This window comes from Ostrea edulis, chromosome 9, assembly GCF_947568905.1.
Source record: "Ostrea edulis chromosome 9, xbOstEdul1.1, whole genome shotgun sequence".
Lineage (NCBI taxonomy): Eukaryota > Metazoa > Mollusca > Bivalvia > Ostreida > Ostreidae > Ostrea > Ostrea edulis.
This window is the reverse complement of record NC_079172.1, coordinates 49,711,367-49,729,351: the sequence shown is the minus strand read 5'-3', so window position 1 is coordinate 49,729,351 and position 17,985 is coordinate 49,711,367. Positions and strand designations below refer to the sequence as shown.

At 35.1% G+C, this 17,985-nt stretch overlaps 1 protein-coding gene across 6 annotated transcripts in view; it reads left to right on the top strand.

Annotated features, from left to right (window-relative positions):
• LOC125657971 (catenin alpha-2-like) overlaps nucleotides 1–17,985 on the top strand; it is a 41,220-nt gene that overhangs the window by 21,915 nt on the left and 1,320 nt on the right. For all 6 annotated transcript variants that reach the window (XM_056149465.1, XM_056149466.1, XM_056149462.1 and 3 more), the window contains 12 exons: nucleotides 975–1,055; nucleotides 2,061–2,213; nucleotides 5,123–5,215; nucleotides 5,329–5,485; nucleotides 6,648–6,848; nucleotides 9,396–9,547; nucleotides 9,878–9,935; nucleotides 11,495–11,723; nucleotides 13,414–13,519; nucleotides 15,254–15,388; nucleotides 15,886–15,978; nucleotides 16,499–16,519. In XM_056149465.1, coding sequence (XP_056005440.1) covers nucleotides 975–1,055; nucleotides 2,061–2,213; nucleotides 5,123–5,215; nucleotides 5,329–5,485; nucleotides 6,648–6,848; nucleotides 9,396–9,547; nucleotides 9,878–9,935; nucleotides 11,495–11,723; nucleotides 13,414–13,519; nucleotides 15,254–15,388; nucleotides 15,886–15,978; nucleotides 16,499–16,519 — 1,479 coding nt within the window. The remainder of the gene's footprint in view (nucleotides 1–974; nucleotides 1,056–2,060; nucleotides 2,214–5,122; nucleotides 5,216–5,328; nucleotides 5,486–6,647; nucleotides 6,849–9,395; nucleotides 9,548–9,877; nucleotides 9,936–11,494; nucleotides 11,724–13,413; nucleotides 13,520–15,253; nucleotides 15,389–15,885; nucleotides 15,979–16,498; nucleotides 16,520–17,985) is intronic.

The window sequence follows — 17,985 nt, the reverse complement described above, 5'->3', positions numbered from 1 at the left end:
TTTAAATTAATTAAGTTCTCAAGTACAAAATGTAATACTGACTTTTCAAGTGCTGTGGAATTTGCTGGCTTACTATAGCTCTCGACATCTTACTTCGATGAGCAAGTCCAGATTTGGTAAGCCTTACTCAGTTTTATTACATGCAACAGAATTCCTTCTCAGGTAAACCCGACTCGTCCCACATTTAAACCTGGCTTGCGTGAGCTGCAGATCAGCTGCTGAGCCATTCTTACCCGATTTAAAGATACGCAACTGGCCGTAAATGCATAGTGATGATGATCTTGTGAGCTTGATCTTATCCAGAGCAACAACATAGTGTTGGTCATATTGGTGTTGATGCATCTCTGTGTAATGTGAATTAGTTTTCAGTTATGTTGTGGTCCTTTGGGACTAGGTTGGGAACACAATATGGGGTAAAAAAAAATTCATGGGCAAAAAAGATCTTTTGAAAATCACAACAGCTGAACAATTGCAGGGCCAAAGTGTATCAAGTGAGTGATGTGGCCCAATGAGCCTCAATCTTTCAACTTTATGGACTCCTTCATGAATTCCTTTATATTTTGTAATGATTTGTTCTCTCACAGAGACTACTGCATAGCTTTAGGAGTGGGTATAATGGAATCTTCATTCCATTTCTCTGCCTGCCCATCTATCTGTGAATTTGATTTTGTTAATAAAAGATATGTCGTTTACTGTCTAATGTATGTTGAATAGTTATCCATGAAATCATATTGAGAAGTTATATTAAGCAGATCTTAAAATAATCTGAGTAACACTCTACTGCAGAATATATAGTCTTGCATTTTACATTAATTACTCACAAGAAAGTATAGTTCTTCTTAATGTCAAAGGGATTCGTTATTCTTCAATGAAAACAAATTCAGTATTTCCCACCATTCAGTGTGCTATGTGGGGGTATTGTTCCCGTTAGAATAGTTGTAGTTGTATTATAGAATTTTTATTTCTTTTGTCAGTCTGGAAGAAGTGAGAAGAGCGAAGATTTGCAGAGAGCCATAGATAACATGGAGCGAAAGACTAAGGACCTGAAACGACAGGTATAAAGACCTAATATAAAACCGTATACCTACTGAAACGACAGGTATAAAGACCTAATACAAAATCGTGTACCTACTGAAACGACAGGTATAAAAACCTAACACAAAACCATATACCTACTACCAGTACATGTATACATGAGAAGTAACCATATATTTTGAGGTGATATGGGAAAGCACAAAGAGGACAGCAGGTTAGGTATCAATGAATTGCAAGTCCCTCTAACACCATTCAACACACATTTCTGCTCTCATAAAATCACAGAATTGCAGGTATGCCTTTATGCACTGTGTGTATATAACTGTGCAGCTCAGTGACACATTTCTTAGCATGCTTGTGACTTTTTGTCTCCATGTTAGCAGTGTTTGAAATAACTGTGTGTCCAACCACTTGATATGGATACATTTTGCTGCAGGTGAACAAATTTCTTTGTAGAGACGCCCAGCCAGATGTGTTGATATTTTCACTAGATAAAATTTTTTAAATAGGGGTTATTTTCTCAGGGGTAGTAAGTCTTTGGCAGGGATGACAATTTTTACAAACAGTCAGCCCTGCATATATGTAGCTAATTTTACAGCTAGTTTCAAACTTATAACTAATACTCAGGTTACGGATTGAGCCTCTTGTATAAAGTTTTTCATCAGTATTGGCACGTTCAGGGGCATTTATGTTTTAAGAACACATCTTGTTTTATAGTGCTGCCGAATATTAGAATTTAGCTTAAATATTCAGAATAGAAAATTTATGATAGATTTCTTAGCCCTTGGGGCTAGTGATACTTTTAACTACTAAATGTATGACTGATGAAGCCTGTTGTCCTCTTGTTAATTGTAGTTGTGATGAAGCCTGCTGTCCTCTTGTTAATTGTAGTTAAATGTATGACTGATGAAGCCTGCTGTCCTCTTGTTAATTGTAGTTGAGAAAAGCAGTGGTGGATCATGTATCTCTTGTTAATTGTAGTTGAGAAAAGCAGTGGTGGATCATGTATCTCTTGTTAATTGTAGTTGAGAAAAGCAGTGGTGGATCATGTATCCGACTCCTTCCTGGAAACCAATGTTCCGCTCCTGGTGCTGATTGAGGCCGCCAAAGCTGGAGATGAGAAAGGGGTGGAGGAGTATGCCCAAGTGTTTGCAGACCATGCTAACAAACTTGTGGAGGTAAGTATATACTGTAGCTGACAGAAATGTTTGAATGGGGAAATTGCATGGAATCAAAGAAGTTAAAATATTACTGTAAACGTACTATATTTGGCGTGTACGATATTTGGCGGAAATCGTTTTTTCAACAAGTTAGCGTAGATTTGATTTAGCGCATTCCTGAATTACTTTAAACATCTAGATTTACGGATGGCATTTAGCGATGTACTTGATTTAGCGGAAGCTGCGTTCCGCCAAAGGCGCTAAATAGAATACACAGCCAAATGTAATACATTTACAGTATTTTATGTACATGTAGATCGATGCCTTAAAATGCAGATGTGCAATTTGGCATTGTCTGCAAAGGAAAATAACGCTTAGGGATTTGTTTTACTTTGTTTTTCTGTCACAATTTTAAACTTTGAAAATTTTAGAGATGGGACTTAAATATTTAGCATGTGTGAATACAGTGGTAGCCTGACTGGTCGTGTCAAAATATTATGTTTAATTATAAAAACAAAGAAATTAGAAAAAATAACATTAATGTTTACAGTAACTTTGTAATCCGCAGTACTTATCATGCTTCACTCAAATTCATTTTCATTATATCGCAATGTTCTACCCAGATTTATTTTTTCTGATGTGTTCTGTAATGTACTACGCCCTCTGGTGGCATATTGAAAGTAATTCTCTTTTCGACAACATCGTTGGTAACCCACAGTCGGTATCGCTATGCCTTACCTCCTGTGGGACAGAACACTGAAAAATTCACTCTTTAGTGTGTTGAACTTTGCAATCTGATTGGTTGGAGATAGCTACACAACTGTTGGTTCCAACGATGTACAACAACTGTTGTCCGATATTATCATTTTTCCGTAAACAAAACTGAGAATAATCTTCGACTTTTTATCGGCTTCCTTTCCGATCATATAAAAATAAAATTGTTAGATAATGTACTGATATGTTAGTTTTAACATCTCCACCCTTTTTAGTGATTCTTGATTACACTTGTTTACACTGATGGTGTTACTATTAGACATTTGGTTTTTCTGGCGGAGGCGGAGATAAGGGTACGGTATATAAAAGAAATGGAAATGCAGAGTATGTTTTAATGCAGGATCACTATGAAGACTTATTCTATGCTATTTTGTGTCATCTTGGATGAATACAGGCTATTATTAAACAAAGGAAAAATAAAATGTGCAACAATCAGAATGAATACAGCATACAAGTCATTTTAATATGGTAGACCAGTTTAATACAATGTTTATTCAACAAAATCAAGAATCATGGAATCAAGTCCGTTCTTTTCAAAAGTGTGAATTTTGACAGACTTTGAGATGTGTTGGGTAATCTCCCACCTGATATACCATTATGTTCAACAATGTGGAAAATTAGCCTGATTGCAATATAAATAAATCAGATAAATATTGTGCTTGGAACTGAAATTTTAACTTTTCCTGTACAAGATACCCAAGGTTTCCCGAATCATAAAGGGGACTAGCAACTCACTTTGACATATCCCGAGTATTTGACACATTCGAGTTCAAAAAAGTTGCCTGCATTAGTTCAAAATTTAAAAGATTTGCTGTGCTGTACAAAAGGAGATGCAACACTTCATCACTTGCTTAAACACCAGACAAGGATTAGCTATAAACAATATGCCACCATCAAATTTTGTCTTGCTTATATCAAGGAATTTAGAAGCTGGCCCCTAAAACTAGATATATCATACATATATTATACAAGTATATACATTTATATACATGTATATATACATGTATTATATATGTCGAAAACTGAAAATGTTTTGTCACTTATTGTAAAACAAAAATTGTAGATGATGTGGAAACCTATTCAACAAAATCAAGTTTAAGGTGTCAGACCCATATTAATTTTGGGTTAACATGGTCAAAGGTCAAGGGTGAAATTAGACTTAGTAATATGTAATATTGTCTCTTATATGTTTTTGATAAGAATCATTTGCTTGATTGACACCAAACTTGGTACACTGGTACTTCCTGAGGAATAGATGACCCCTTTTTATTTTTAGGTCATATGGTCATGCAATAATCAATCCACTCTGGACATAGGAAGATATTGTCCGCTCAATATCTTGAATTATTTTGGCACTACTATCAATTAAATGATGCATGTATTATAACCCTTTTCAATTTTGCACCATGGGGGGCATATCTGTTTTTTTTTTTTTTTTTTCTTTCTTGTTTTTGTTTTTTTTTGTGGTGGTGGTGGTGGTGGGGGGGGGGGGGGGGGGGGTCCAAAACCCCTTTGCTATTCGATCCAGAAAAAAACTCCAACTGCGCAATTGTTTTTGCTCTTTTCATCAACAAATTTATTTCGTCTTCTTCATCCCTGACTGAGTGCCATGATGGTCAACAGTGCTTGATAATGCTAGCTGAGTTCCAAATGAGCATGGAGATCTGGGTTAGAACAGGTCGTCAGTACATCTTAATTGTCATAAGAGGCTACTAAATTGGGCAGTCCTTCGAATGAGACTGCAAATACTGAGGCCCTATGTCACAGCAGGTGTGGCATGATAAAGATCCCTCCTAGCTCAAATGCCATAAGTACAAACAATTCACAACCAACAATGGATGACCATGCATGAACAAATGGTTAGGAATGAATGGTTTTAGATGAGAATGGAGTAGTTTGTCTGGGAATGGAACACTGCACAGTTTGAACGGAATAGTTTGGTCTGGTAATAGAACGATTCTAGTCAAGAATGGAACAGTAATGGAATGACTCATTTGGTGTAGTACTACGCTTCAGGGTCTGTATCATAATTGATTGGGATACATGTATGTACCTAAGTTTTCTGTAACTTGGCCACAACATTTGTAAGTGATAAACATAGTGCAAGTGCATAATAGTGGCACATGTTATTACAGATTTTATTTCTTATGTAGGTGGCTAACTTAGCATGTTCCATGTCAAGTAATGCAGAAGGGGTGAAGATGGTGAGAATGACAGCGGCTGAGCTAGAAAGCCTTTGTCCACAGGTTTGTTATTAGTTACTGTTGGTAATAATATAATGAGGGTAAGGATGGGGGGAGTTGGAGATGAGGGGTCATTATAAAACTGTTTCTGTAATAATGAAGTTTCTGGTTTCTAGGTAATCAATGCAGCCCGTGTTCTTGCAAGTCGCCCAAGGTCCAAGGTAGCCCAGGAGAACATGGATGTGTTCAAGGACGCTTGGGAGAGAGAAGTTCGAATTCTTACAGATGCTGTCGATGATATTACAACCATTCATGATTTCTTAGCTGTGTCTGGTGAGTGCATAAGTAGCTTCAGTGTTTTATAGGGCTGCACAGTTATATGGATATTGTGGTGTATTGTGATTCGTTGACACAAAACATCCTGTCATGTTTTCAGTACCGATATACCAGCAAAATGCCTGGACTTGGAATTAATTAGTTACAAGATTGAGATTCCTAAAATAAAATTCAAAGTTTAAAATGGCAGAAAGTTTCATGATCATGCCAAAAAGCAAGGCAAAAGTTGATGTTTGAGTGCAGTTTAGCTTCAAGGAAGATAAGAGGATGAATGAAATAGACAAGTCTGTCGCTGTTTGTAAAGTATGTAATGCAAAAGTCAAATGGGCAAGTCTATATATAGGCACATTCGATACTTATAACTAAATACTCAGATGACCAATAAGGCCTGTGGGCCTCTTGTTTATTCTACAATAGTCGTACTTGTACAAATATACAAGATAAATTTCTCATATAAATAACATTAAAGTTTCACAGTCTCTAACCATACAGAGAAAAATTGTCAATTTCCAGTCGGTTTACACAAAGCATCAACTCTTATAAATAATGATGTTTCATTGGAATGTCTCTGAATTATCTTCTCAGAATTACCGATTCCTTGTCAAGTCCAAACAAATTTGTGAATTCTATTTAAAGTTGAATTGTAAATCAGTGATGAAGTACAGGTGTCGGGTGTAAACTGACCTATCAAACAGTAAATGTACCACCGCCATGTTTATCTTGTTTGTAATATTGTACTGATTAGCTGTAAGCTTGAAGTAAAAAAGAACTTAAACTTGTAAAACAATTATAACTTTCCACCTCAAATCGAAGCCCACGTGATGTGTAAAATCCCATCAACACGGCCAAACTATCCCTAAGCATTCACCATTATCTAGGCAAGGTCCAAGCAGAAATAATTTTATGCTTGATTTGATGGTGTGTACGCTACCACCACTTTGAGAGATCAAGAATGAAAAACAATGTAATATGATTTACGGGGGTCCAAATTTCACTATGAGATATCAAGAACTTCGAGAGATTGAAGTTTGAGCCATCAAAAGTCACCTGTACCTCTATAGTAATAATGGAAACTGCTGTGTGAATGCCAGCTGGAAGTTTGTCTACCAGAAGCTTTTTATATATGATTTTTGTCATGTCATTTCAACAATTTTTTTAGAGAGCCATATCCTTGAAGATGTAAACAAGTGTGTAGTGGCTTTACAAGAAGGAGATGCCGACACACTTGACCGAACTGCAGGGGCCATCAGAGGAAGATCGTCTCGTGTGTGTAATGTAGTCACGTCAGAAATGGAGAATTATGAGGCAGGGACATATGTTGACAGGGTGATGGAGGCTGTTGTGATGCTGAGGGACCAAGGTAATGAATGATTTGAGAAAAGAAACTTCTTTTTTTTTTTAGATTACCAGTATAAAGCATTTTTCTTTGAAATCAAGTGTACAATAACTTAGAGATACACCATTGCACAGAACTTAATAAACTTTAATTTACTACTGTGTCATGCAAAGAAATTTACAAGATGTCCAGATATCAACTTCAACAAAGTTGTCGTTCATTTCAATTTCGTCACATTCCTGTATTTTAAATGAAGTCCTGGTCACTAAAACTATTTTTCTGCTCCCCGAAAAATTTCGGGGCAGCATATAGTTGCCATCATATCAGTCTGTCTGTCCGTCCGAGCTCATATCTCCTAAACTTTTCATCAGAAATTGATATAATTGATCACAAATGTTCTTTGAGACAAGGAATTTTGGACCAAGGTCTTTCAAGGTCATTTTGGAAAAGTCAGAATCACTCAGATGATATAAAATTTCCTTATTTCAACAGTTTTTGACAATAAAGTTCCTATCTTCTAAACCTTTCATCAAAAATTGATCATAACTGATCACAAATATTCCTTGAGACAAGGACTTGCAGACCAAGGTCATTTTAAAAAGGTCAAGGTCACTCAGAACATATACCTTCTATACATGTACATGTAAGTAAAAAGTTAATTTTAACAGTTTTTGAAAAGTTTTTTTCCATATATCAAAAATCTTCTCAAAAACCACTGGGCCAAAAAAGTTAAAATTTACATGAAAGCTTCCTGACATAGTTCAGACTCAAATTTGTTATAATCATGGCCCTCAGGGTAAGGATGGGGCCACATTAAGAGATCCAAATTTTACATGCAAATATACAGGGAAAATCTTTAAAAATCTTCTCAAGAATCATTGGGCCAGAAAAGTTGAAATTTTCATGAAGCTCTCTGACATACATGTAGTGCAGAATAGGGGAACAAAGTATTATAAGTATTATATGCTGATATGCATAGGAAATATCTTTAAAAATATCTCTTGAACTCTAATTTAAGCTACATGTAGCTATAAAGGGCTTTTATATTTTGTATACGCCTTTATGACATGACCTTTCATGTGATCCAATGGTGTGTGATCTTTTGACCTAGACCTGGAAGTTTGTTAGGTAATAAAAATCTTACCTATTCAATATGTCCTGAACTATTTAAGGTATATCTTTCATATCTTGTATATAGATTTCTAATGTGGCAATGCCTTTCATTTCATAACATGTCGTTTGACATTGTGACTTCAAACTTGGAGTTTGACCTACTGTTTAAGAAAACAAAACCTTTAAAGTATCCAGTACTATTTAAGGTAGGGTTTTCATATCCATACCCCCCTTCAAAGAAGAGGGGCATATTGCTTTGCGCCTGTCAGTCGATCGGTCGATAGACCACATGTTTTCTGCTCAATATCTTAAGATCCATTCACTTGATCTCTTAATGATATTCATGTGTGGTTTGTTTATGAGAAGAGGACCGCTATTGATTTTGAGGTCAAGGGTCAATCCACTCTTGACACTGGGAGATACATGTACATTGTACTGTCCACTCAATATCTTGAGAACCCATTGCTTGACAGGCATCAAACTTAATACACTAATGCATCTTTAGGAGTGGATGACCTGTATTGATTTTGATATCACATGGTCAAAGGTCAAGGATCAATCCACTATTGAATTGTGAAGATACTGTCTGCTAACTACAGTATGTTGAGAACCCTTTGCTTGACAGACATCAAACTTGGGACATGTACACTGTTACATCATAAAGAGTAGATGACCCCTATTACTTTTGAGTTCACATGGTCAATGGTCAAGGGTGAAACTGGACATAGTAATATATTGTCTCCTTTATTTTTAGAATAATTTTTGTTTAATTGACACCAAACTTGGTACACTGGTACATCCTAAGGAATATATGACCCTGTTGATTAGAGTTGACATGGTCAAAGGTCAATCCACTTTGGATATAGGAAGATATTGTTCGTTCAGTATCTTGGGATTGTTTAGGCACTAATATAAATCAAATACATGTATATAACCCTTCTCGATATTGCACCTAATGGACATATATACATGTATCTCTGAAACATTTCTTGTTTGTATATAGATTCTTTATGGCAAGACCTTGTTATACTTTGGTGTTGGACCTTGTGACCTTGAACAGTGGCAGGGCCAAAGTGGCCAAGTTTAGCGATGTGGCCGATGGGCCTTTTGTTTAAGTTATTCCACTCACTTTTCTGTACTTAAGTGGGGGGGGGGGGGGGGGGGGGGGGACATAGATTCCCTGAATTAGCTTGCTTTTAATCGTAATTTGAAATATTCCGGTATTGTGAAAAATGTTTATTAGTTTCGAGATCATATTTCTACACATCAGAATATGAAATTGATCATACATTTGGAACAATAGAAATTTCAATTTTACCGGTCACATTCAAAATTTACTAGTATACCCTGTGGGCTGGTGCCATTTAGGAACTCTGCCTACAATTGACTATCAATATTATGATTTATCATTTCAGCCCAAGTACACTCCATTAATTGCATTTGTGTCCTGTATTTCAGTTATGCCTAACTTTGCTGAGAAGGTGGAGATTGCTGTGGATGCTCTCAGTTACAATCCTCCTCGAGAAGTGGATGAGAATGAGTTCATTGATGCTAGCAGACTTGTGTATGATGGAGTAAGAGATATTAGACAGGCAGTGTTGCTGGACAGGGTTAGTTTTAGTTCTTTAATTGTAGAGAATTGGTTACAAAATGGACAGGGGATGGAATTTTGTAATTTCTATCAGTTTGAAATTGAATGCAATATATGCATTGATAAAAATTATATGTATTAAATAATGTGACTGGGGCATTGAAATGGTTTTCCTTTTGAAAGTTGCCCTTACTTCATTGTCAACCCTTTTAGCTTATTTGCATGAACTTTGATTCAAGTTGAAAAACATTTAAATCAGTTAAAGTGTGTATGTCAATTTAAATCAGTTAAAATGTTTATGTCAATTTAAATCAGTTAAAGTGTTTATGTCAAGTTGTGATTATTTTAGACTGAAGTGGAAACAGATTCTGAAGTTGAAGATGATCCTTATGAAACCAGAAGCAAGTGTAAGTGAGATGAAGTTTTGTGCTTACATTCAGATTAATAGTATTTGAAATGTTATGAGCTGGAAATATTGTGTCAACTGGTTTTTTTCAATGCAGATTCAAGACTCAAAGGTCTACTTTTCCATGTCAATAATTATGTACTTTGAATAATTGTCTCAATTTGTAGATTCAGGTGTTAAATAGTTGTTATATCGTTGTTTGAAATGAAAGTGTATTTAGACATTTTTAGGTCAGGTGGCCTATTGCTATAATGGGTCTGTGTTCGTCAGTGTGCGTTAACAATTGAATATTTTTAACTTCTTCTTGATAACCACCCTTATAATTCTTTTCAAAGAAGCAGACATCTGGCCCAGAAAATGGATGATTTCAGTAAGAGTCCCAAAATCTGGCATTCAAATAAGAAGTAAATAAGCAAACCCAAACTATGTTTAATTTGTTCTAAAATTGCTTTGTTATACCATACGAGCATGAAGTTGGCATAAAATTGCAAAAATGCCAAAATCAATGAAAAAAATCATATATTCAGATGGTTTTCTTTTCAGAAAACCTACAGTTCATGCATCGAGCAAATTCATATTCAAATGCATATTTACATTAGGTCACTTGAGTGAACTCAGGTGACCTATTGCAATCAGTTGTCATCCGTCGTTCATTAACAATTGATCATTTTTAACTTCTTGATAACTACTACATGTATTCCAATTCTTTTCAAATTTGATATGAAGCATCTGTGGGGTAAGGAGGATATAAATTGTAAATTTCAGGACTTCTGCACTCCTGGGGCTTTAGGCGCAAGGCAAAAACTACCAAAAATTGACCAATTTTTAAAAATCTTCTCTACAATAGCAGGTGTCCCAAAATCTGGCATTCAAATAAGGAATACATATTAAGCAAATACAAACTATGTTTGATAAGATCCAAAATTGCTTTGTGTTTTACGACAGTAGCGTGAAGTTGTCATAAAATTGCTATAATTGCCAAAATCAATGGGAAAAAAATCATAAATTCAAGGGGTTTTCCTTTCAGAAAACATGCAGCCCATGCATCGAGCAAATTCATATTCAAATACATTTTTCATCTTCTATTAATACACAATATATATTAATTTCAGTTTGCTGGATGGATGGACACACCTTTTCCTAAGCAATAATCTGAATGAAATTTAACAGTTATCAAGCTCTTTATGAAAAAAAGGCGGGAAAAAGTCTTATTCGTGACGTAATAAAGCTATCAAATAATGAATAACTTTGATTTAAGTTGAGATAGTATACTTGGCATTTATTAAACTTATTCAAAACACAGATCAAACTTCATTCAAGACACATTTAAAACAGAAATTTTTTGGGCAGTTTTATGTACATTGGCACAAATCATCCTTGATCCTCATATAAACAAAACATTGGAGATAAACACAAAATACTGTATAGTTGAAAACTTGTCAATTTTCTCGACCATTTGTGGCTAATAACATACTTTGTTCTTTGGAGCTCAGTAAAATACATAAATGACTAAAGAAATAGGAGTTCAATAAAATACATGTACATGTGTATACTTAACAGCAAGTTACATGACTGGAGTGGATGACGATATGGGCAAGAGTGACCGAGCAATGATGCGACAGTTACCGCCAGAAGAACGGGAAAAAATTCAAGAGCATGTGCAGGAGTTCTTAGCAGACAAAATGAAATTAGATCGTGAGGTGGCAAAGTGGGATGACAGTGGGAATGACATTATTGTCATGGCTAAACAGATGTGTATGATCATGATGGAAATGACAGATTTTACAAGGTAGGAATTGGTTGTTTAATACTTTTTTGATACATGTACATTGACATCTGTTTGTTATGTCATTTTACCACTGGGGCTTCTAGTAATCGACTCTGTCTCTCTGTGTGTCAATGATCTCCATGACTAATAAATATTAATGAATCATAGGGAGTGGAATTCACTACCAGGACACCATGTTTCACAAATATTTTAAAACTTGAGTGGATTTTGTATAATGAGATAATTATATCTACACACACTTCACGACACGAGTTTTATATAGGATGAAAAATTTTGTCCAAAATATGGTAATGGTATATCTTTAAAATTGTCAGCACCTTTGAAGTCCTATTTTTCTGAATGAGCTAGAGTATTAGGTCCACAGAGGATCTCCATGGATGTCACCATGTACCTATGTACATGTAGATGCCACCATATACCTATATGTGATAAAACAAAGCAAAGTGATAAAAGAAATATTAATAAGATCAAGAATAAATTTTCCGAAATGATTGATTTTATATCAATTAGCGTCGCTCGAGAGAATATTTTACTCGTTTGGAACGATTGCTGGTGAAGGGTTACAAAATTTAAGCCTATGCTCGGTGCTAATACCCATTGAGCAGAGAGGGATTTTTATTGTGCCACACTGTTGTGACGCGGGGTCTCAGTTTTTGCTGTCTCATCCGAAGGACTGCCCCATTTAGTTGCCTCTTACGACAAGCAAGGGGTTTTGAGGACCTATTCTAACCCGGATCCCTACAGGATTTTTTTTTAATTGAGTATTTCACATGGCCAACATCATCCCCCCTCCATTATCTAGAAATTATCCATATTTCATTCAATATTTGTAAATTGTTTCTTAATGATACATTGGTATTTTTGGTACATTTCTTGGCATTTTCGGTAATTACCTGGTGTTTCCACAAATTCCATGGAGCCTCCGAATTTGCTATTTAAAATGATTCATCTTCATAAGACTTAACTTGTGTCATTCGTTATGTATTAATTTTTCACATTCATATGTTTGAAGCAGATAACATTAATAGAGAATTAAATTGTTTTTAAAAAAGGCCTAGAAATAAAGTGGACAGCGTCGCTAAATGGAATGTTTTCAAGTTTAAAACTCAACATTTTCATGAAATGCCCAAATTCTTGACATCCTGTACACAAACACCTGACTTATGTGAATTAATCTCGTATGAACTTGAAGCTGTGTACCGGAAGTAGTGTAACAGAAGACCTACTCATTACTAGTAATGAGTTTCTGTTATTACTCCTATTATAATTAGATTGTGAATTGAAAGGGATTAGAGGATTAAGATGAAAGGTTTTCTCAGAAACGTGTTTTTATAGTGTTTGGTATCGTTGGAATTGTCTCAAAAAGGTGAAAAGCAATATACATATCAGGAAAAACAATATTGAATTTTTCATTTTTTATAAAATTTCACCTTTGTCATGATTATTTAGCCTGCAGCACATTTTCACATCTCCTGTAAGATGCCAATAGCCACTGCAAAGCACCAGGAAGCTGTGTGTATCAGCAAATAACACACACCATGGAACACGGAGGACAATGTGGATTGCCGTGGATTTTCCACCATGGGCTTTCCATGTTGGGGTGTATAAAACTGGAGTGATGTACTGTATATAGAGTGTGATACAGTAGAAATACATGTAGTTAACTCGATATTTAACTTAAAATTTGTAGAGGAAGAGGTCCACTAAAGAGCACAATGGATGTTATCAATGCAGCCAAGAAAATTTCAGAAGCTGGTATCGGACTGGACAAGCTGGCTAAACAAATTGCTGATCAGGTAGGATGTATTCATACCCATAAGGAACATGGTTTATGATATTGTGTAGATTTTGATGTACATTCACATTATGATGAGATGAAAATAGTTTAATTTCATTGTGAATTATATAGTTCTTGTATTTGTCTGTTTGTCCACAAAAACTTTAACCATGCATTGCCATATCTTTTGGATGGTGATAGGGCTTTCATACTTTCTTTTGACACCAACATTTTTGACCTCGTGACCTTAACCACAAGAAAAACTAACAGGTAGTTCTATAGGGCTTCTAGATATAGGATCTTTCTGTTCGTTCCAACATATTGGAATTGGTGGGTGTCAATCCTCGTGCATTGTGCGTTAACAGGTGAACATTTTTAACTTCTTGATAACTACCATACCAATTTGTTTCAAATTTGGTATGAAGCCTCTTTGGGACAAGAGGAACAAGAATTGCAAATTTCTGGACTCCTACACCTCTGGGGCCTAATAGGAGTTGGGCAAAAACTGCCAAAAATTGACCAGGTTTTAAAACAGTTCTTCTCTACAACTGCACATCTGTAAGAAAAATTAAATGCATAGTGATGTAGAGCAGGAAGACCTCTACTTACATTAGAAATTTCATGATCCGCGGGGTAGAGGTTCTGACTGCAGGGCAGGGCCAAACTGGTATATAGTGTTTATGAGTGAAATGTAGTTTTAGAAAACATCTTCTTTAATACAACTGATACTAGATTGAATCTAAATGGATATTCAGAATGAGCAGGTTGTCTTTTACCATAATTGTAAATTTCATAATCCCAGGAGTTGGAGGTTTTGGTATCAGGATGGGGAAAAATGGTCATAGTGATTAAATGTGTTAACAGTTGGACATTTTGAACTTTAATGGTATTGATATGATACTGGTAAATTAAAATAAATGGATATAGAAGATGCAGGTAACCCAGACCAAAATTTTAGGACTGGATCCAATTATCGATTTAAATCAATATTTTTGAGCAATGCAATAACCAATACAGCAAGCTCCTTATCATTTCATTTATTGAGAGTTGTTATTAATGTATCTAGCTGCCATATTTCATGAACAAATGAAACAGTTAACAAATCAATTGAAAATGTATGAACAAACCATCTAAACGTCATTTGCCCTGTGACTGCATACCAAGGCAAACATGTTGGAAGTGTGCTGTGGTGGTCTCAGTTTTCAAAAATTAGCTTGGAAAAACCAATGTGTAATGTTAGTGGAACAGAGGTCTCAAGCTCTAGTGGTACAACTGCCTAACCCTAAGGGCTAAGAAATCAATACAAATTATTCATGCGCTGTTCCCTCTTTCATGCGCTGTTCCCTCTTTCATGCGATCCTTTATGAACGTCACAATTGACCATTCATAGTTGATCGCAGAAGTTTAGTGGAATTTAAGGTTTTGATACGAGATTATGCGAGTTAATCCTTTCTTTTACGATTTGTTGCACTTTGATCCCATTAGGTCACGAAAGATATATGTACATTTCTGTTGTCACGTTGTGTCACAATCTGAACACCCGTTCAGGTACGATCTCATACGTTATGGTAAGATTGACCCAATCAAGTTCACGATTGGACCTCAATTTTATACGATCATCTCAGGTGACTGTTAAGGCCTTTTACAGAATGCAATGGATATCCTCAAGAATTCTCAAATGACTGTTGTTTTCTAAAGTATTGTCCAATTTAAATATTGCAATTTTCTTTCATTATCCATTAAACTTTTTCAGTGTCCAGACTCAGCATCAAAGAAAGATTTGTTAGCTTACCTACAACGAATTGCTCTGTACTGCCAACAGTTAAATATAACCAGCAAGGTCAAAGCCGATGTTCAAAATGTCAGCGGAGAATTAATTGTGTCAGGGGTAAGGCTAATCATATCATTTACCTTAATACATTGTACATGTATGTCTTTTTCCTTTCCTAAGATCATCGTTATTATTCTCATCTTTGAAACGAAATAACGAGGTTAAATTTGATTGTTTCAACAATGATTCTGAACACAAAGTGTTGTGACATAGTTATTTGGTTCACAAGGTGTTAAGGTGGTGTATGTTCTCGGTGAAATGGGCTTGGTGTGGAAGTCATAAAGCAACTATTGCAGCTTAAACAACATGCACCAAGCCATATTATAAATCATGCATGTCATGGTGAAATTATTGTCAATTTATATAAAGCTTTTTTAGATTTGTCTTCATGGGAATTGGATCAATGTTTGTAGAAGAGGGGAGACTCACATATTTAATATTATACCTGTGTGCATTATTCAGTACAGTATTTCTTCACATGTAACATGTTATTAGCATGATAGTGAATTACAATTTATTATAATGGTATTATAATGTATTTCATTCTGTTTTAGCTGGACAGTGCTACTTCTCTAATTATGGCTGCTAAGAATCTCATGAATGCTGTAGTGTTGACAGTTAAAGCTTGTTATGTGGCATCCACTAAGGTATTTCAGACATCTGTGTAATCATCTATTGAAACTAAATGGATTTTTTTTTAGAAGAAATAGGTAGTCCTTAAACAAAATTGTAAATTTCATGATCCTAGGGGCTAAGGGTTTGGTTTCTAGGTAGTGTCAAATTTATTATAATGATTTGAAGAACTTCTTTTAATGTTGATACATATATTATGTAAAGCCTTTCATCAGTGTATGCACTTTTGAGGGCATTGAAGTGTTAAGAACACATCTTGTTTTATATTGTTGCTGAATACTAAAATTTAGCTTAGATATTCAGAACAGGAAATTTTTTCTAGATTTCGTAGCCCTTAAGACTAGTGATACTTTTAACTAGATGACCGATAAAGCCTGTAGGCCTCTTGTTATATCAAATTGAAAGGTTGGTGCTTTTATGAAAAGATACAGCTGTACAATACATTAAAATAGCATAGGACTACCACTAACAAAGTTACAAACCTTATAGGATAAAATCAGGGTATTACATATTTGATTTTTGTTTTAATTACAGTACAAGCTAGCAGGAAACACAGTAAGTAACTGTTGTTATTTTCTTCATTAACAATAATAAACATTGTTAGAAGTTCATTTGTAAAACTTTTCATCTGCAATAGTATCTTAATAATAAGCATTAATCAATCCCTTGCACAACTAGTTGTGAAGGGGATATTTATGAAATATTTCTTAGAATTTTGATTAAGACAATAATTTCTAATTGTAACGGGGACGGTTACAGATTTTCCTCAAATGTCCCCCATTTAAAAAGTGGTGTCATAAGTTTCTGCACAACCAATCGTATTACATTCTAAGATTTTGTAGTATGCACCTACATGTATGGATGTTAATATCATTCCATTTTTATATGCCCGTCAAAGACAACATATTATGGTGTGATGTCATCCGTCTCTCTGTCCCTCCATCTGTCCAGACCTTGTAGGCAAAATATGAAATGAATTGTAAGCTCCAGGATCTTACAACTTGGTACATTTGATCACCATGATGAGAGGAAGATGCCTATTGTTTCTCACGATCAAAGGTCAAGGTCGTAGTATCACTTAGTAGAAAAACTTTGTAGGCATTCTTTATGAAAAGACCTTTCTGTGATGCAATGATGTGTAATCTTGTGACCTTGACCTGGAGGTTTGAACTACTTTTAATAAAAATGTGACCTAATAAGATGTCCAGAACTATTTAAGGTAGATCTTTCATATCCTGTAAATATATTTCTTATGGCAAGACCTTTCATTTTATATCATGGCCTTTGTTCTTGTGACCTTGAACTCAGAGTTTGACCTTCTCTTATGAAAACACAACCTATTAGATATATCTGGAACTATTTTGTGTATAAATTCTTTATTGCAAGATCTCATTATTGAATGGAGTGTGACCTTAACATTGGACCTACTTTTTAAAACTTTGACCTATACAATATCACCTGAACTATTCAAGGTAGGTCTTTCATACTTTATATATAGATTTCTTATAGCAAGACCTTTCATTTCATACTATGAACTTTGGCCATGTAATTTGACCTGCTTTTAAGAATATGTAACCTTTTAAAATCTTCAGAACTGTGCAACGTAGGGCTTTCATATTTTGTATACAGGTTCTTAATGACAAGACCTTGTGATACAATCTTGATTGGTTTTGTGACTGTGACCTACTTTTTAAAAATCCTGACATAATTAATATTTCCTGAACTATTTAAGATAGAGCTTTCATATTTTGTATATAGACTTTTTATGGTAAGACCTTTTATGCTCTGAAGTCTGGCCATGTGACCTTGGAAGTTTGACCTACTTTTAATAAATATCTGACCTATTCAATATATCCTGGACTATTAAAGTAGAGCTTTTATATTTTGTATATAAATTTCTTATGTCAAGGTATTTCATATCACACCATGATTATCATATCACATACCTTGTGACCTTGGTCTTATCCAGAACAACAAGATCATGTTAGTCATATTGGTGTTGAGACAGCTGTTTCATATGA